Consider the following 21459-nt stretch of genomic DNA (forward strand, 5'->3'; position numbering starts at 1 on the left):
TGGCTTGTTGGTCATATATTGTTTTAGTTTCTGCTTATCATGGAAGACTTTTATTGTTCTGTCTATTTTGAATGACAGTTTTGCTGGGTAGAGTATCCTAGGGTTGAAGTTATTTTCATTCTGTGCTTGGAAGACCTCACTTCATGCTCTTCTTGCTTTTAATGTTTCTGTTGAGAAGTCTGCTGTGATTTTGATGGGTTCACCTTTGTTATTTGCTTTTTCTCTCTTACAGCCTTCTATATTCTTTTTCTAGTCTCTGTACTTGTTGTTTTAATGATAATATATTGTAGGGTAGTTCTATTTTAGTCAGGTCTGTTTGGTGTTCTGGAGGCTTCCTGTACCTAAATGGGCATCTTCTCTAGATTTGGGAAGTTTTCTGTTATTATTTTGTTGAATATATTACGTATTCCTTTTGCTTGCACCTCTTCTCCTTCTTCAATGCCCATCATTCTCAAATTTGGTCTTTTGATGGAGTCAGAGAGTTCTTGCATTTTTTTTCACAGGTCTTGAGTTGTTTAACTAATAGTTCTTCAGTTTTTCTTTTAATTGCCATTTCATCTTCAAGTTCTGAGATTCTATCTTCTGTTTGTTCTATTCTGCTGGAATGGCATTCCATTTTGTTTTGTATTTCTGTTTCATTCTTTTTTCTGAGGTTTTCCATATCATGAGTTACTTCCTCTTTAACATTGTCAATTTTTGCCCTTAATTCATTTATCTCTGTGTTTGTGGTGGCCTCAGTTTCAGTTTGGCGTTTATTTAGGGCTTCTATGGTTTAATTTATTTGTTTCTGGGTTTTCTCATATTCTTTGTTTTTGTTGTCTTGGAATTTCTTGAGTGCCTCCTGTACGTTTTGGTTGACCATGTGTTTGACAGGTTTTTGAACATTGGCATGATCTTGGAATTGAATCCATTGACTTTTTTTACTTGTTTGTTTCAGCAACCAGTCTACTTTGTTTGATTCAGACTCTCAAATTCTGTCTCTTCCACTTTGGATAACTATTTCAAAATTCAGTTTTCAGAGCATTTACGTTGGCACTCTGCATTTGTCACTCAGTGCACATTGTAATTCAAGGGGAAGTCTGAGTCATGAGCAATGGTTGATATTGGAATTCTTGGTTATATTCCTTACAGATGCAGTTTCTTGAGACCAGGACTTGTATTGGTTCATACACAGATTAGGGGATCTCAAATGGGCAGTGTTAAAATTTCTGGTTTTTTTTTTAATAGACCAACTTGTTGATTAATTTTCAGACATTGTTGGTCAGTTTTTGCCAGACTTTTTCTGTAATGGGTCAAATAATAAATATTGGAGAACTTGCAGGCATAGGTTCTTAGCTACTCAACTCTGCTGTTGTAGTGTGAAAGCAGTCATAGATAATATGAAAACAAATGGTTGTGGCTGTTTTTCAGTAAAAATTTTATGCAGAAACAGGGCAGCAGACAAGATTTGGTCCATGGGTCATAGTTTGCAGACCCTTGATTTAAGTCCTCCATATTTTTTTCTTTAATTAGTGATTGAAGAGTATGTCTAATTATTTACTGAGCTTTGTATATTGAAATAATTTTGTTTTCATGGTACTTACATCTCTCTTGTAGTTTATTCTTTTTTCTCTGTAATGTCTCATTGAAGTTTAAATTGAACCATATGAAAGGAATTCACAGCAGTGAAATTATATAAAACTCTTCCAATTCCAATTTTCTTTGAACATATCCAAGTTAGTTTTCTTATGACTTTTTTTGTGTGATGAACATTTAGTTGGTGACAACCTTAATGAAAGTACATAGTTTATACTCTTAATATATGCTCATCTGTCATAGCAAGGGCCTAAACAATATGAAATGAAATGTAAAACTCTGAAAAAATCAGGGATTCTCACACACTAGAGTCTAGTAACCATATTTAAAGTGTTTCTTTTTTAAGTGCCTTCTATGCGTTTCTTGTCCTTTTGTTTTCAGTAAGTGTGGACCTTTTTAGATTGCGAAGGGAAATGCCTAGGGCTATGTTTTTTCTTAATACTCTTGTTTAATACTCTTGAACTTCAATTTTTGAACAATTTTTTTCAGGTAAATGGTCTTAAAATGGTTGATGAGCCAATGGATGAGGGAGAAGCAGATTCTTGCCTTGTAAGTACTCATGTTTATTATTAAGTGACATTTTTAGCATATAAGTAAAGGGAATTATGGGAATAAAAGTTCTTATCAGTTAAAGAAACATTCAGGTATGTTAATAATAATTTAGTGAACTATTAATAAATCAACTGTAGTTCAAATTAGTTCAAATTATAGGTTTTCAAGTCAAATGTGTTTGCATGAATTTTTCTTTATTTATAAATATTTTAGTGGTGTTGTAGATCAAACTGGATTCCCTCATTTCCTTGCATACACTAGTAATTACTTTAACAACACCACTACATTCCCAGCTTGTGAAAATTTAAAAAATAAACAGCCTTATTGAAATATATCTTATATGTCATAAGATTCACACAGTTAAAGTGTAATAGATAAAATACTTACTTGCCGATATGTAGGAAACTGGAGTACTTACATTGAGAATCCCAAGCTAAATATGATTATCTTTAACTTCAGGGTAGAAATGAGATCTAACAGGAAATACTGAACTCTGAAGGATAGCTTAAAATAATTAAAAATCCATTTTATAGCTTTCAGTAAGATTAAATCTAAATTGTTTCAGAAGTTTCTAAATAGTTTTAAAGACCAGTTAGCTATTAGGTTATTCTATTCCAGACCGTTATACTAGATTCTCATTTTAGAATATCTAGTTTTGTGAAGCATGTTCTCCATTTATGTTGTAATTTAATAGTTGTCATTTTTGTAGATAATTTCATGGGGTTATAGAATTTTTTAAGCTAGGAGGAATATCAAATGTAGTATTTTCTCATTTTGTCATATCTTTCAGTGTATAGTCTACCGATATTTGGAGACTTTGTGATTTATACTAAGTTATAAAACTGGTAAGTAGTAGAATCAAGGTTTATAAAACAGTGTGTCCTGTTATATTACTTGTATAGACACAGAGAAGTGGAGAATAATATTATTTTCTTGTTCAGTTGTGGATAAAAATCAACTTTGATTTCTTTTTTCCGTATGGAACTTATCTATAAGTAGATTTATCTCACATAGAAACTAGAAGAGGGATTTATCCAAAACTCTTTTGAAATGTTCTGCATAACTCTCTCTGCAGATAGTGACTATGAAACTACACTACATATATAGAACATGATTGTCAGGTATTTAACTTTCCCATTTTAATAGGAAATCAGTCAGGAAATAATAGATTTTAGTGGAGAGGCAGTAAAAATATATAGTGCTAGATGCTAATACTATATATACATGTATGTACATATCATATCATTGATTAGAAGGTAGAGTCCTTGAGACTTTGGAGAATACAGGACCTAGACGCACATCCAGGGATTTGATTTAGTTTATGATTTGGACTTAAAACCATGTAGTCTTTAGTGTGTGATGGTTAAGATACTCAGTTTCTTTCGGTAAAACTGTGGGGATGATAAGAAACAGTAACCATAAAAATTTGTTCCTATTTAACCATGTTTTCATACATGACAGTTTTTTGTTTTGTTTATGTTTTCCTATTCCAGTGTGATGCTGGTAGCTATTTTTTATTGTCCTTTTTTGTTGTTTTAAAATAATGTAGAATTGTAGAGACTGCTGTATGGGTCGTAGATTATTTAAGCAGTGTTTTTTTCCTGGTACTGAGGATTGAAGCAGTGCTTCATGCTTGCTGGGCAAGAGCTCTACAAATTGAGCCATGCCACCTGCACTTTTGCTTTTAGTTTGTTTTTCATGCTAACTTTGCCTGGGCTGTCCTCTAACCGAGATCGTTCTGTCTCTACCTCCTGAGTTGCTGGGATTAAAGATGTGCACATTACTCCCAGCCTCAAACAGTGTTCTTTAAGTTTGTACTCGTGGAACTGGGAGTCTGACTCAGTGGTAGAGCATGTACTTTCATGCATGAGGAATCCTGGATTTAACATCCAGGATCATAAAAAAATTTAACTTTAGGTATTGCCTATGTGGCAATTGATTGATTGATTTAGAAAACTAATCTACTCCATCTCAACATTGTTATTTATCATTATTTGATTTATTAAAACAAGCAAAGATAAAATGTGCTATTCAGATTCCATATGTATCTAGCGTATGATAATCAAAATTAGAATATATATTTAATATGCCTGTATTTATCATGAGGCATTTTCCATGATTCCAGACAACCTTCACATTTATTAAGTAACAAGTCACCAATAAAAGGTACATGATAAAACTTTTTACTGCCTAGTCCCCTGCTTTTCCTAACAGTGTCAGGGTTAGAAAAAGTATGTTACCAGTCTTCCATCTTTAGTGCATGGTTGACATGAGTTAACTTTTTACATAAATAAGCATAGCTGTCTCGTATTTGGTGGTTTATGGTCAATTTATGTTTACTTTTAAAGCCTTATTGAATGTTTGTTTTTTCCTGAGATAAGTACTACCATTATCTCAGAAATTTCAAAGAAGATTCAGTGAAAAGATACTTTGTTGGTTCCATTAGTGCAAATACAGCAGTGCGTTTAATCTCTAAATTGATTTATATTTTATTATCAGGAAATGTACATGTGTTCTTTATTTAAACTCATGTGAAGCATTAAGGAAACAGTATTTGAAATACTGGAGTATTTGAAAAGCTGGAGGATGCTTGCTTCTTGTATGGTGAATTTTTCCTGCCTTGATTTGAGTTATCATTCTGATGAACATCTAGCTTTACTATGCTTAGATAATTTTGTTCACTTGAAGTGTGGTGTTTACTACTGCTTTCTATTCATTTTCCTTTCTTTAAAATTTGGAACCCATATAATACAAACGTGCAAAACTTCTAGATGAGTAATTGTTTAAGTAAAAATTGCTGGACAGTGACTGAAAGGTGGAGCTTGTGCTGCATAATAAATATTCAAAGATAAATATTCTAAATAAGTTCAGTAAGTTTAATTTTTTATAGGTATTTTTTGTTTTTTTTTTGTTTTGTTTTTCAAAGTTCTGAGTTGATCCTCATGTAACTGGGATGTCAAATCTGTAGAGAAGGTATTATTTCCAGACCCTTGTAAGTAAAATAAGCAAACCTAAGTAGGAGTTTGTTTTTTACCCTCCTTTGGTCCATCATTAATACAAAATTTTGCAAACCTAAATATTCCAGTTACTTTCTTTTTTTTTTTGAAGGGCAGGCTGAGCATCATCATAGTGATTATTTCATTTTTGACTACATCAAAGCGTCATTCCCAGTTTGACCAACAGCTTGGCATTTGATTATTGTGAGATTAAAGCTAAGCCAACCACATAGTGCGTAATTAGCATATGTATCTAAACTTCACTGCCACTGTTTAAACTGAACTTAACTAATTAGTAGTGTAAACTCTGGCAAATTAAACATTTTAAGTCTTAATTTTATGCTTTATAAATTGTCAATCATAAGTGATTAGTGATGGCTGTGGGTACTAAATAAGGTTTTCACATTTGTGAGGATTTAATAAAATGTTATGTAAAAAGATTTAGCATAATACTCGGAGTATAATTAACATGTGGTACCCTAGAATTTTTAGTGGCTAAACTGACATGTACCTGTGACATGAATCATAAGCCAGAGTTAATATTGGCACTTAGGTCATGTGGAGGAATATGTTATATATATAACATGGGTTTTATATTTCTTTTTTTTTTGCTTTTATTTATTTACTTTATTCATATGTGCATACAATGTTTTGGTCATTTCTCCCCTCTTCCCCCCTCAATCCCCTCACTTCCAAGCAGAAACTGTTTTGCCCTTATCTCTAATTTTGTTGAAAAGAGAGTATAAACATTAATAAGGAGGATCAAGGGTTTTTGCTAGTTGAGATAAGGATAGCTATACAGGGAGATTCCTTGCATTGCTTTCCTGTACGTATGTGTTACATTCTAAATTGGTTCTTCTCGAACTAACCTTTTCTCTGGTTACTTTCCAATGTGCACATTTTACTGACATTTTGGCATTTATGTTATTATTGTTAGCCTTCTTTCAGTGTACATTGAACATCAGCTTAGTTTTCAGTTACCCTGGATTATTCTCTGCTGTTTTTCTGTGTCTCCACATGTGTTTTTTAACAAAATTATGTTTCTTTACATTTTGGGGTATTCTTTTTATATTTCCACCAAACTGCCCTATCTACACTCAAATATTTGAACAGATGGATGTTGCATTATTACATAAAACCCAACAGATTTAGGTTTTAAAACATTTCTTCAATTTTGACTTGTATTCTTGAAGTTAGGTCCATAGTACTTTGAAACTTGTAATTGAGGTGTATTGTATTGCTAATAGGTTGTGATCTGCACCTCCTATTTCTGATTAACAGGTGATTTTCCTCTAAACAAATCAGTTGTCAAATGCATGGAGCACAAGTGTATTTGACAGTTTGTTTCATACTTTATCAATATATTTTATCAGTGTTACAGAATTGTTGGCACCCTGGATTAAAAAAAAACGATCACCATGTATATAAGTCAGAGCATATTATTTTCATTGTGTTAAGCCTTCATAGTTGTTCTAAATATCAGTAATTACTTTGAGGTTGGGACAAACATACATTGTAGTCATTCTTGGCTCAGATTTGTCATTTTATGTGGAAAATACAGTGATCTCTGTTTGGAAGTTATTAAATCTTCATTTCACAGTAGTAGCAACTTTGTTTGCACAGATCAACCAAGATTTAGTACTGTGTATATGATTACTTGGGCTATTCTAACAAAGTACCATAGATTGGGTGTCCTAAACAAAACAAATTTACTTTCTCACAATTCCCGAGTCTGTTAAATCTGAGATCAGACTGTAGGCAGGATTAGTTTTTGTTTGTTTGTTTGTTTGGGGTTTTTTGTTTGTTTTTCTGAGGCCTCTTTCCTTGGCTTGCAAATGGCTCCATTTCATCTGTACTTCCACGTTGTTTTTCTTCTGTATATAAGTATCCTAATTTCCTCTCCTTATAGTGACACCACTCATATTGGATTAAGGTATACTCATTTTACCTTAATTACCTGTTTAAAAGCCCCCACTCCAGTGATAGTCTAAGGTGCTGGGTGTTAGGACTTTAGCATATCATTTTTGAGAGGCCATGATTACATGTTTTTATCTTTCTGTTTCTTTAAAGAATGGATATGATAGTTCTGACAAAATTCTCTATCTTCAAGTACATATTTTACCTTTGAATTGCAAGTGTATAGCACACAATATTGCTAAGTTAATATTGTTGATTTCCTTACTGTGAATAATCAATAAGAGTTTATGTGTGAAGTAGTAAGATGATATATCACCAGTTTATTATACCAGGATACAAAAAATTTGTGAGGGTGATCTTAGGAAAAAACAAATGAATCACTGATATTTTAACTAGATTATTGCTACTCTCAAGCTTTTGGAATGGTGTAGAACCTGAAGAATCTGAGCTGTAGAACGGGTTTCAGATGGCCAACATTTAAAAAAAAGCATGTTAGCAAACATTAATGAGCATTATCTTAGGAAGGCTGAGGAATGTTTGGCAATAGACAAGAATGGGTTGGGGAGAAGATGAAATAAGAAAGACCAATGTTGGAAATGATGACACAGGAGGTATCTGATACTTTGACAATAAAAAAGAGCTAGTGGCATACAAATGATAAAATAACTCCATAATAAATAGCTAAGCACACACATGTGTATGCATGTATGTGAATGCTTATATGTACCTGTGTATAATCTGTCTGTATTTGTATATATAACTATATCCATCATAGAACTCTGAAGTAGTGTTTTTTTTTATCCCTAGCTATGTATAGCAATCATCTGTGGAGGTTTTGTCATACAAATGTTTGAGCCCCACCCTAGTTCTACTGAACAATAAACTCTGAGGTTATAATACAAACAAATGTATCAAATGAGTATTTCTTCTGCACGGGATTCTTTTTGTTTTCATTTATTTTTAAATTAGGATATATTTGTTGAACAGGGGACATTCATTGTGACAATTCCAAATAGGCTTGTATTATACATTGGTTAGGTGAGCCCTATCATCTCTCTCTATGACCCCCTCCCCACCCCACTTAAAGCCATTGCAAGAGGTTTCATTGTCCTATTTCATATAAGTATATTCAGTCCATCAATCGTATTTCCTCACCTGAATCTTCTTCATTCACCTGTCCCTCCAACAGGTATCCTCCCACACACACTGTGCCTATTTTATATTCCTGTCTTTCATTACTAATTTCAAAGTCAGTGTTCAAAGGGGTTTCTCAATGTATCCACATTGTGAGAATACTTTGCTTTGGTCCGTTCAACCCCTTCCATTATTATCCCTTCCCTTCCATTCCCCATTTTTTAAACAGCTTTCAGTACATATAGTTAGATCCTCTACCTTCACAGATGTTATGTATTACGATATTGTTGATGCCCAATCATTCTTTTCCTTTCCCTCCTTCCAAGAGCTCCATAGAGTATTTCTATTATTACAAACATGTTCTGCGTATGTTTGTATATAATCATGTTTGGTTTTGTGAATATGTTTCTCTTTTGTATCTGTCTTCCATATATATGAGAAAAAATGCTGCTTTTGTCTCCCTGAACCTGGCTTACTTCACATAACATGATATCCTCTAATTGCATCCATGTACCTTCAAATCACATGGTGTCATTCTTCCTTATGGTTGAGTAAACCTTGATTCTGTGTGTATGTATGTGTGTGTGTATCACATTTTCTTGATCCATTCATCAGTTGTAGGGCAGGATCAGGTCATCTGCAAATAGGGATAGTTTGACTTCTTCCTTCCCTATTTGAATCTTTTATTTTTTGCTATTTTCTTAATGCTCTATGAATTTTTTCTTCATTTTGTATAATGTTGGCTTTACATTTGTCAAATACAGGCTTTATTATCTTAAAGTTATTCCTCCTATTCCTAGTTTCTTCAGTGCTTTTATCATAAAACGGGGCTGAATTTTGTCAAAGCCTTTTTTGCAGGGGATTCTCATGTACATTCAGGGCATTATAAACTATGGTTTACTTAAATGTAAACTAACCATAATTTAGTAATATAATGTGTAGTAGTTTGCCTAGTAGCATGTGTCTTCATTTTAAAAAGTCAAATGGCCAAGCATTAAATTAATAGCATTTAAAAAAAATACAGATTATGGACCAGGGATGTGACTCAAGTGTTAAACTGCCCTCCTAGTAAGAGTGGAACCCTGAGTTCAATCCCCAGTACCATGCACAAAAAATACAGATTATGATTTATTGTGTCCTTTCTTTGTTTTGAATACAACAGTATAGTAAAATATTGATCATGAATAATCTGAAAAATATTTATATTCCTTACATTCTAAAAAACAATGCTTCTAAAGCATTTAGAAATTTATTTTATTGAATTTAGAAATATTGTTATCACCAGGTTATAGTCTCAGTTCACACAATTCCATTAACCAGAATGGATCTCTTGTTTTCCTATTTCCTTTATATATTAAAAATGAGCTTTGATATATACCTTTCTGTTTTGTAAAATGATATTTAAATAGTTTGTGTTTCTTATTTGTTAATTTTGTTACACTATTTTATTGTATGTATTTAAGGTATACAATATTATGTTTTGATATTCATAGTGAAGTGATTACAATATAGTCAAGGAAATTAACATATCCATTATCTTGAAGTTACCTTTTTTCTTTTTTGTTTTTGCTTCTTCACTTAATTTTTGGATAAGGTCTTACTTCCCCTGCTCCCTCCCCTATCCCCGACCCCAGGCTGTCCTCAGACTGCAATCTTCCTACTTAGCACATCCAGCATAGTTGGGATCTCTATCACTTGTCTACCACACCTGGGTTTTTTGTTGAGATGGAGTCTTTCTGCCAGGGATGGCGTAAAACCATGATCCTTGAGTCTCTGCCTCCCCAGTAATTGGGATTATAAGTGTGACCCACCATACTCAGTTGCTTCACTTTTTTGTATGTGTTTGTTAAGAGCATTGTTTCCTTTTCAAAGTACATTTTCTTCTTTCCTGGCTTTGTGCTCCCATAAGATCAAACAAATGTGTATTAAGGATTAGATATTATAGAGATAAATATAATACCTATGTTCAAGAAGCTTACAGTCTAGTGGGAAAGACAACTTGTCTGGTAACTGTCTACTGGAAACACTGGTCTTTCTTATCTAGTAGCATTTTCTTAATTAGAGGTTTTTAGGGAGCTGATGCTGATGATTGAAAGACATACTGCATTTTTTTCACTTTTTTTTTATTCATATGTGCATACAATGTTTGGGTCATTTCTCCCCCCTTCCCCCACCCCCTCCCTCTCCCCCCCATACCCTCGCAACCCGGAAGAAACTGTTTTGCCCTTGTCTCTAATTTTGTTGAAGAGAGAGTATAAGCAATAATAGGAAGGACCAAGGGTGTTTGCTAGTTGAGATAAGGATAGCTATACAGGGAGTTGACTCGCATTGATTTCCTGTGCATGTGTGTTACCTTCTAGGTTAATTCTTCTTGATCTAACCTTTTAAAGGACAGACATATATGGATCGTAATAAAGGGACTTTAATAAAGGAAAAGGAAGCATTGGTTAGACATTTATTTTGGAAGATTTGCATAGGTTTGTGAAACTAATAAGAGTACAGCTGTTTTTTTTTTTAACTCTTTAACACTTACATTCCAGTATCATTTTGATTAATGCTTACAGTGATGACCATAAGCATGCTGTGGACCTGAAATGCCTTCTTATTTTATTTTATTGTTTTTATATTTACTCACATGTGTATACACATGGATACTATGTTGAATAGGAGTGGGGAGAGTGGGCATCCTTGTCTCCTTCCTGACTTTACGGGAAATGGTTTCAGTTTTTCCCCAGTAAGTATGTTTGCTGTAGGTTTGCCATACATAGCCTTTATAATGTTGAGGTACATTCCTCCTATTCCTAGTTTTCTTAGAGCTTTTATCATAAAATGGAGTTGAATCTTATCAAAGGCTTTTTTTTGCATCTATTGAGATGATCAAGTGGTTTTTGTATTTGCTTCTATTAATGTGTTGTATTACATTTATTGATTTGCATGTGTTGATCCATCTCTGCATTCCTGGGATGAAGCTGACTTGGTCATGTTGAATGATGTTTCTGAGATGTTGTTGGAGTCAGTTTGCCATTATTTTATTGAGGATTTTTTGCATTGGTATTCATTAAGGAGATTGGCCTGTAATTCTTTTTGGATGTGTCCTTGTCCAGTTTTGGGATGAATGTAATACTGGCTTTATAGAATGAGTTAGGCAGTGTTCCTTCCTTTTCTATTTCATGGAAAAATTTAAGGTGAGTAGTTATTAGTTCTTCTTTAAAGGTCTGATAAAATTCAGCAGAGACTCCCTCAGATCCTGGACTTTCTTTTTTTGGGACACTCTTTGTTGCTGCTTCAATAGATCTGTTTAGGTGGTTAATGTCATCTTGGTTCAGTTTTGGATGGTCGTAAGTATCTAGAAATTTTTCCCTTTCTTCAAGATTTTCAAATTTATTGGAATATAGGTTCTCAAAGTAGTCTGATGATTCCCTGTATTTCTGTGGTGTTTGTTGCTATCTCCCCTTTTTCGTTGCCGATCTTACTAATTTGGGTCTTTTCCCACCTCATTTTAGTCAGATTTGCCGGGGCTTGTCAATCTGACTTAATTTTTCAAAGAACCAGCTTTTTGTTTCGTTGATTCTTTGTATGTTTTTTTTTTTGGTCTCTATTTCATTAATTTCAGCCCTTATTTTATTATTTCTCTCCTGTTTGTTTTGGGTTTTGCTTGTTCTTGTTTTTCTAGGAGTTCAAGATGTAGCACTAGGTCGTTTAATTGAGAACTTTCTGTCTTTTTAAAATATGCTCTCATGGCTATAAACTTTCCCTTCAGGACTGCCTTTCATGTATCCCATAGGTTCTGGTAAGTGGTGTTTTCCTTTTCATTAACTTCCAGGAACATTTTGATTTCCTGTCTTATTTCTTCTATGACACACTGATGGTTGAGCAATTTGTTATTTAGCCTCCAGTTATTTGTGTATTTTCTGCTGTTGTTTTTGATGTTGAGTTAGTTTTAATGCATTCTGATCAGATAGAATGCAGGGGGGTTATTTCTATTTTCTTATATTTGCTGAGGCTTGTTTTGTGCTGTAAGATATGATCTATTTTGAAGAAAGTTCCATGGACTGTTGAGAAGAATGTGTATTGTGCTGTTGTTGGATGAAATATTCTATAGGCATCAGTTAGGTCCATGTGATCTATGGGGTCATTTAGTTCTAGGATTTCTTTACTGATTTTTTGTTTGGATGACCTATCCATAGGTGATGTAATTGGGTGCACTGACATTGCATGCATATAGGTTGATAATTGTTATTTCCTTTTGATGTATTGTACTTTTTATTAGTGTGAAGTGTCCTTCTTTATGTGGTTTGACCAATGTAAGTTTGAAGTCTACTTTGTCTGATACAAGTATTGCTACTCTTGCCTGTTTTGGGGGGCCACTGGCTTGGTATATCTTCTTGTAGCCTTCCACCCTAGGCCAGTGTTTATTTCTGTCAGTAAGGTGGATCACTTGTAAACAAATTGTTGGTTCTTTTTAATCTAGTTTGCTAGTTTGTCTTTCACTGGGGGTTGAGTCCACTGACATGCAGTGTTACTGTTGATAGGTATGTGGTGATTCCTGCCACTTAGTTGTTTTTGTTTTTTAAGGATTTGATTGTGTGCAGTTAAATCAAGTTAACAAGTATAATCAGTTAAATCAGAGAGTGCTACTCTCTGATTGCTTGTCTTTTCTTCTCCTGTGGTTTGATGCTTCCCATCCTCTCATGGTTTTGTTTGCTTTCTAGGGACTAGAATTGCAACTCACTTAAGTGTAGTTATCACAACCGAGTGGAGCCCTGCATCAAGGGGCCCAAATACTCCCTGAATGGCTTCCTTTTTGTCTGATCCAGATGGTAGGAAGTCAGGCATATAATTTATATTTAAATTTTCAATAAAAGGTTATAGCCTGGGAACATTAGTTTAGGCTCTGCAATATTTTTCTGTGCCAGTTTCTTTTGCATTGATGTGGCTAGTTGGACATTTATGTAATTAAAAGGGTATAGTAAAATACTGTTTAAAAGAGCTTCTGAGATTTACATATTTTCCATGCCCCTCAATTTACAAGGTTTTATCTTGTCTTTTTTCTGCCTCTGCCTCATAAGTGATACTCCAGTGAAGAATTTGCAACTATTAGTCATTAATACTTTCGTTTTATTACTACCTAATTAGAAAACTGTAGCATAAATTTTATTTCACATGCTTCCATTTACATGAAATCATTTAGTAGAGAAGGTGGTAATAGTTTATCTGTATGCTAAGTTAGAAAACAGGGAAATGAGGATATTAGTAACCCATAAAACTGTTACACTGGGAGAGTTGGGTATTGCATAATTTTTGGTTTTAAATGGGACTAATTGCAAGATGTTAGAACTATTGTTTGGATTTTTTTTTTTATAGGATGAAGGTATCATTAAAGAAATCCCTATTACTCATCATGTTAAGGAAGGATATGAAAAAGCAGATCCTGCACAATTTGAGTTGCTCAAGGTTCTTGGCCAGGGATCATTTGGAAAGGTAATGAATACTTTTTTTCCACATTTGTTTTTCTTATAAACAGTTTTTGTGAAAAGGTATGTGTATGTATGTGTGTGTGTGTGTGTGTGTGTGTGTGTGTGTGTGTGTATGTATAATAAATCTGACAAATGTTCTATTTCTAATAGCTATTTACAAAGGTGACTCTTTAATTCTTTTTATTTGTGTTCTTCTTTTACTCATATTTCTTTATATTTCTCTATTCTACTGAAAATTTACTAATTCCTTAATCTTACATTTCTCTAGGAAAAAATGTAGTATGCTCTTTATTATCACCTAAACTAAGTTAGCTTGAGTTTTATAAAAAGTGGTACTCCTGTCTCTCTGTGCTGGTGTGAACACAATTTGCTCTCACCTGGTGATTTCATGTACATTTCCCAGCTATATATCAGAAATTGGAATTTATGTCTCAATTCTTGTATGAATTCATGAGTTCATCTGTTAAAGTAGAATGAGGTTGTGTAAAGTAGTAGAACAAGTTTATGTGGGTGATAAATGGATTATGTGAAATTCTTGTTTAACTCATTCACTTACTCTTAGAGTTGATTATTAAGAACTTAACGTTTCTTGTGCAAGACGTGTGGTTCTCGTTCTTGACTTTTGTGTATCTAAAATCTAAGACATGAAAATTAGTGCATACATACAACCTTTAGAATACAGCAACAACTGCAATTTGAGGAGAGCAAGATAAGGAGAAGCTACTAGTTTCATAGTAGCTGAGGTTTAATTTCAAAGGGAAAAAGTACAGCAATTAAGCAAGTGAATACAGCTCTTTGGAACATTTTAAAAGAAAGACATTTATTGAACACTTGGCTGTGTGTATAATAGCTGTAGGGGAAGTATTGGTGAATATGAAGTAGACATTAATTATTTTAAGGTAGCCTGCTAACTATGATACAGAACATAACATGAAATAAAGAAACATTTTCAGTATTCCAAAATGACAAACTGAGATGGATTATGGCTTGGCAGGCAATTGGTACAAGGAGGTCAGACTTCAATAGTATACTAAGGGGAGAAAAGCTAGAAGAGGTATTAATAGATTGGTGGTGGTGGTGATGAGAGGTGTTTATAAAACTGACTTGTAGAATAGGCATATGCATTCCATTCACATTTATTTTAATGAACTGTTTTTATTGTGCTAAACAGAGAAGATCTTTTATATCCTAAATATGTAAATATACAAGTATTTCATTTAAATAAAATATCACCAGGCAGCTATTTCAGGCTATCAAAATTGTTTTGTTTCTTGGTATATACTCATTTATTTCCAGAATTAAAGGCTTTCACGGATTAGTAGTAAATAAAATTAAAAATTAAGTGTCAAAATCGATAGAAACAGAAATACCAGAGTAGGAAAGATTAGATAAGGCCAGGAATACACATTGCTGTTCACAAATATATGACATAAGGGCATATAAGTATTATATATTTGGGACAAAAATGAAGATTTAAGTTTTCTGGCAGCCATTATAAAGAAGCTAATATATTCAAATGTATCATTATTGACCATATGTTTAAGGTAATAATCTATCAAATAGACCAGAGAAGTTTTTCTTGTGGCTCTTCATAAAGAGAATACTTGTAACATAATGAACATTTTCCAATAATATCTTCATTTTAAATATAAGCGAATGCTGACAAGTTGTCATTGTATTCCTTAAATTCCGGGAACACTTAAATTTGTGCCGGAACTTTGGTTTAATAAAGATGCTATTGAAGCCATTTTTAAATTCCTAATACTAAAATACAGAACGGTGATATTTTTGTAATTTGTTAAGAAAAGAAATATTAAGGAGGTGGTCTTACTTTTTGATTCTTAGGATGTGAACATACTTGCTTGTCAGTATTACATCATTTGTAGCCGTTGTGTGGGTGTGCCTTGTTATATGCTGAACTTATTCAATAATTTGGCCAAAACTGTGAATCAGATAAATATAGTAGCAATTCCAAGAAACTTTGGGCTGCAGAGTCTTAAGTTTTTCTGCAAACATTTCATTGTTAAAATGCAAAAAATGGGATTTTAACTCAAAAAAATCCCATGAGAGTAAAATGTTTTTAAAGTTTTTAATGAGGGGGATACTAGTAAAACAAGAGTCAATTAAAATTTGTACTTTAAGGAAACAAGCATCATCATAATGAAAGGTCCATATAAAATTCCATTCTAAGAATATCAAATGTAATGTTTTTAATTATCACTGTTGTATGGGTTGAAATGTATATCTGACAACTTACATTGTTTCAAAATACAGTTAAATAAAAGACATAAAGATATGTTTAACATTATTAGACTAGAATTCTTTGTATATCATATGCCAAATCATATTTATACAAAGCACACACTCATAAATAACAAAAAGAAAACTTTTTCTTTTGTGAGTCTTTAGCTTTGGTACTTAAAAATGAGTGTTTGGAAACATTGACCCCCTCATGTTCTTAAATAATTGATCAACAATCAAATAATCGTTTAAAAAATTTATGTTTTTATCATACAGTTTCATGTAGTTGGTCTTCTCTGCAATCAGCATTTAAATATATGTGATCTTTTATTTCATTTCCAAGTGCTTATTGAGTACTTCTTAATGGAAAATATTGAGAAAAAATATTTTGGAGTAACTCACTCATTTCCCTTCTGAACAGTTTCATGTAATTGAAAATAATTTTCTACTATTAGGTAAGATAAAATTTTAGGTAGTTTGAAATTATGTAACTACTTCTTTATTTGATTGTGAAAAGAGGACATACAGAGATGATATTTTGCTGCAAAAGGCAGATCTGGTAATGAACAAAAAACAGTTGCCTCTGTAGACCGTGAATGATGGCTTTATTGGAATAAAAGGGAATATTAGAAGAGTTACGAAAAATGGCTACTTTGACTACAGTGTCTTTCTGAAAACCTGGACTGTTCCTTTCTTTCTTCCTTTATTGCTTCTTCTTTTCCTTTATACTCTATTCTTTGTAATCCCTTTGATGGCTACAGCAGTACTCATAAGTGTGGCCTGCTTGTCCTTGGGCATCCCCCAAACCCTTTCAGGGAATACTGAGGTCAAAGCTGTTTCATAATAATCCTATGATATTATTTGTATAACTTCTGGCACCATGGCACAATAAAGGTAGTGACTCCAAATAGTACCAGTAGTTGCATTCTTTACTGTCACACACTTAAGAGTTTTAAGAATGTCCTTGATGAGGCGGTAACAATTATTGAATCTTAACCTTTGAATACATGTCTTTTTAACATTCTGTGTTGAGATGAAAAGTACTAATAAAGGACGTTTAGCTGCATCCCCAAATATAATAGTTTTCTTAAGGCATATCCCTTGTGTAAATTTTTGAGCAGTGAGCTGAACTAACCAAATTTCTTCATTGATCACCATTTTTACTCGAAAAAATGACTGAAAACTATTTACTTAAATTTGGGTATATGGTAGGTATTAAAAAAATGAATAGAGTGAGCTCGTTACTTCATGGAGAAAGAACTGGCAATACTTAAGTCAGTACTAAAATTAGAAATTTTCAGCAAAAAATTAGAATGTTAGAAAAATTCTGTGCCATGTTAAGCTCTAAGACTTTAAGGACTTTTTGGATGAGATTTTTGTGTTACCATTTGGAATATCTGCATATGTGAATTAGTATTTTTTAGTTGACCAATGCATGATATCATGAAATCAGGCATGGATACAAAATTCATTCAAAGTGCAAGGTAGACCAGTGGACTTTTGTGTAACAGAATATGGATAGCTAATGGATATGATTTTAGATACTCCATCGCAAGGTACCTTTAAGTAACTGCCATTTGTCAAGTTCTGATGTCATATCAAAGTAGTCACAATTATATGAAAATGCTATTAAAATTACTCCCTTTTTAAAATTGTCTCTTTTGAGGCCTTATTTTGCTATCTGTACTTTAAAGAAAACAGCTTAATTGCAAGAGATGATAGAGGCAAATATGAGAATCTGTCTTCTTTTAAACTAGATTATCAGAGATTTGCAAAAGTGTAATTTAGTGTCATTCTTTTCATAAACTTTATTTTGGAAAATATTATCTTTATAAAAACATTCATGTTCACACTAACAGGCTTACTATTAATGAATTAATACATATTTCATTTTCCTGTTGTAATTCCTAATATGGTATTAGTAGATGTAACCCACACAAACAGAAGCTCTTTGTAGTCTTGAATAATATTTTAAGATTTTAAGAGATTCTTGAGAGCAAATAGACTGAGAGCTGCTTTCGTGGAAGAGACTGATACATTTCTACTTATGGTAGGGCCATTATGCATAAGATGAACACTTTCTTATTGCCACCTGGTCGTATGATTTTGATTATGAAAAAATTTTTGGTTACCTGCATTTAGTTGAACTCAGTGAAACTGAGTGGACATCATTTACTTAAATTTGAAGGTTTTTTTTTGACTTGTGAAAATTAATTTAATGTACTACTTAAAAAGTGGTATAGACTGCCTCTTAAATCAACTCAACAAACATGTACATAAATCTGTTTGCCAACAAACCAAACCTTGAAATAGAAAACAGATGAGGAAAAATGCCTCTAGGTTTGTAATTTCTATAACTTAATCAATATAGGTATTTTATGACATTTAGGACCCCATGATTGGTCTAGTTTTTATGTATATTCTATGTAACCTAGCTTGAAAGATACACTGGTTATACTTCTGTGATTAAAAATCCTGAATTAGCATTGTTATAAGAGTTTAATTTTGTTTCTTAATGCTTCTATTATACTGAGGGACAGTGATGACTGTGCTAAATGTGACACCATTTGCTCAAATGCTTATTGTTTTCATTAATGAAAACTCGACATTTAGGAATATCATTTTCAAGTTTAAATCCAGTGAAAATAACCCCAAGGAATAAAGCAAGTGAAAATTTGTTTAGCATAATACACATTTTCTTACATTGTTTGGGGAAATTTCCTTGGACTTCAGACTAGATTTGAGATAAGACAGTGACATAGGATAGTACTTTTAATCTGTTTGTTCTTTCTTTTGAAAATTTATTTATTTAAAAATTCTTAGCATATTATTGTACAGGGAGGACATTGTGATATTTACTTAAGTGCTTATAATTAGATTTTCCCCCTCCCTGTTTTGCCTTTATTCCTTCTCCCCTCTTCTTAGAACAATTTCAGTAGGTTTCATTGTTCTATTTTCATACATGACTATAAGATTATTGTACCATATTCACCATCCTTCACTCTTTCCTTATAGCCTCTCTCCTCCCATTGGCACTCATCCCTGGAGAGGATCTATTTTACCTTCTTGTGCCTCATTTTTTTTCTTTACAAAAAGATTTTTTTGATGGTTTATGATAGTTAAACCTGGAGTTTTGTTTTAGCATTGCCATATACACATGTATTATATGCCAAATTGGTTCATCCCCCTCTCCCATTATTCTCCATTCTATCACAGCCCCCTTCTTAATGGTGACTGCAACAGGTTTCAATGTTTTATATTAATATTTGTATAAAAAATACATCATGCATATTTACTGTTTACTTTCTTCATTTACCCTCCCGCTCCTACTAGTGCCTTCCCCTTCGTGTGACCTGTTTTATATTCCTGTCTGTTCATTGTTCTGTGGGATTTTTGCCTTGTTTTTTTTTAACCTATAGATATATTGTATTTAAGTCATTGTAATCTCCCTCCAGTACTCTTCCTCACCCTTTCCCCCCATCCTGTCTTGTTCAGCAGTTTTTATTGTGTTTCATTGCCTCATACACAGATGTGATATATTTCATTCTCTATGATTCTTTTCTTCCTCCATTAGTCTCCTTTAACAGTTCCACTTTTGGAACATGTCCTGTATATGTGTACATATATGTTTGTTAATCCTTTTGATACAGAAATATTGATGGTAATCTGATAAAATGTATGATTCAATTAACCTCTGAATTCTTCTTTTTTTCAAATACTGTTTTATATCACAAAAAACCTAGCATTTGTAAACTACCTACCATTTGCTAATATGTAACTCTCTTGATTACTCAACTCCAGTGTGGTATGAACTGTTTGTCTAGTTTACTGTGAACAGTGGTCAAAAATTGAGAGTAAGGATTTAGAAAGTTTTGTGGAAATTGGACAGAACAATTTCATGTCTGCAGTATGTATTAGTTTGAAAAGGTTGTATTTTGTATGGCTTTTAAATTTCATTTTTCTGAGTAATTCATTTTTATTATATTTTGTAAAGTATAATCTACAGAAGATTGGATGAAAGGGACAAAAAGACTGGTTCTCCTACTCAGAAAGTGTGAAAACTCTTATCCAGAAGTGGTCCTTTAGTTTAGGTCTGAACTAAAGGTTTACTTTCAGAGTACAAGAAAGCAAGAGATCCTATGAAGTATTGGCATATAGGTAGGTAAGTGGTTGAGCCCTTAATAGATGAATCTGTTAAATGTTGCAAATACCATGTCCGAGATTTTAACACCCTGCTCCATTTTGCTGATATGAAGTTGTTATGTAGATGATGTGTAGTAAAGGGTTTTTAGATACACTTTGGAAAAGAGGAAACACAAAAATTAACAACTCTCTCATCTACAATTTTATATGAAAGACTTAGTTACTTAGTTGCATTTTTAATTTAAGCAAAATCACTTGACTAAAACTTGTTAAGGTTGAGGATGGTATGTTGAAAAGCAGAACAAGTATCTATTAATCAAAAAATAGTACTTTCCTAATGAGTAATTTGTATAAAAATATATTCATATTTATCTTCATAACTGAGATTTTGTTAAAACCTAGATTTTAGGAGTCATGACCTTAGTTGGAAAAAATGAGGTTATCACTTGAACTTAGTTGATAACTTTAGAGTTTAATGTTTACTTTTTATTGAGGTAATATGCAATCTCTGTTCTTTTATCTGGCAGAGAAATAGGCATTATCATTGCCTCTGATTTTGTTTTTGAAAATAAAATGCCTGGTAAGCTTTTTTGTTTTTTGGCAGTACTGCGGTTTGAACTAAAGGCTTCGTGCTTGGTAGGCAGGCATTTTGCCACCTGAGCCACACCTCCAGGCCTTTTCCGCTGGTTATTTTTGATAAAGGTTCTTGCTTTTTGCCAAGGTTGGTCCATTTTATGCTTTTTAGCCCTAGCTAGAATGATAGGTGCATGCCACCACATCCAGGCTTTTTTTCTGTTGAGGTGGGGTTTTGCAAAGCTGGGGGGACAGGCGTATAACAACATACCCAGCCATATTTTGAGATGGGGTCTCCTGACCTTCTTTTTCTTTTCCTGAACTTCTTGCCTGGGCAGGTCTCTAACAAAGATCCTCCTGTTCTGAGCCTCCCAAATAGCTGGGATAACAGACACCTGGGAACTTCTGAAATAGACAATAAGGAAACTCCTGGTCATAAATTTGTTAGGTCTTTATTAAGCTAACAACAATGGGCTTGAGTCTTCAGAGGAGGGCTCTACCTGAAATTACTCTTTTATTATGTTACTTATTTCTTATCTTACAAACTTCTTTAAGTCCTAGACCAAGTAATATACTTAAAAATTTTTCTTTTCTAAGGTAGTATGTATCCAGACTGTGATTTGCTGAATGAATATTATGGAAAAATTTAAGTAAGAATGTACAGTATAGTACAACTTATTGGAGAAGGTATATCTTTATAACATTAGAGAAAATGCAAGGACCAAGGTGTCTACGAGAGAGAGCGAGAGAGAGAGAGAGAGAGAGAGAGAGAGAGTGTGTGTGTGTGTGTGTGTGTGTGTGTGTTTACAAAACAAGAATAGTTTCACCCTTCTAGTTTTTTGAAATGCACA

General features: G+C 33.1%; 1 protein-coding gene across 6 annotated transcripts in view; it reads left to right on the forward strand.

The window, feature by feature from the left end:
* Rps6ka6 (ribosomal protein S6 kinase A6) overlaps positions 1-21459 on the forward strand; it is a 190545-nt gene that overhangs the window by 56907 nt on the left and 112179 nt on the right. For 5 of the 6 annotated variants that reach the window (XM_074064384.1, XM_074064387.1, XM_074064386.1 and 2 more), the window contains 2 exons: positions 2065-2124; positions 13539-13655. In XM_074064384.1, the coding sequence (XP_073920485.1) occupies positions 2065-2124; positions 13539-13655 (177 nt within the window). The other variant, XM_074064388.1, reaches the window with a different exon arrangement.

Source organism: Castor canadensis, chromosome X, assembly GCF_047511655.1.
Source record: "Castor canadensis chromosome X, mCasCan1.hap1v2, whole genome shotgun sequence".
Taxonomy (NCBI): domain Eukaryota; kingdom Metazoa; phylum Chordata; class Mammalia; order Rodentia; family Castoridae; genus Castor; species Castor canadensis.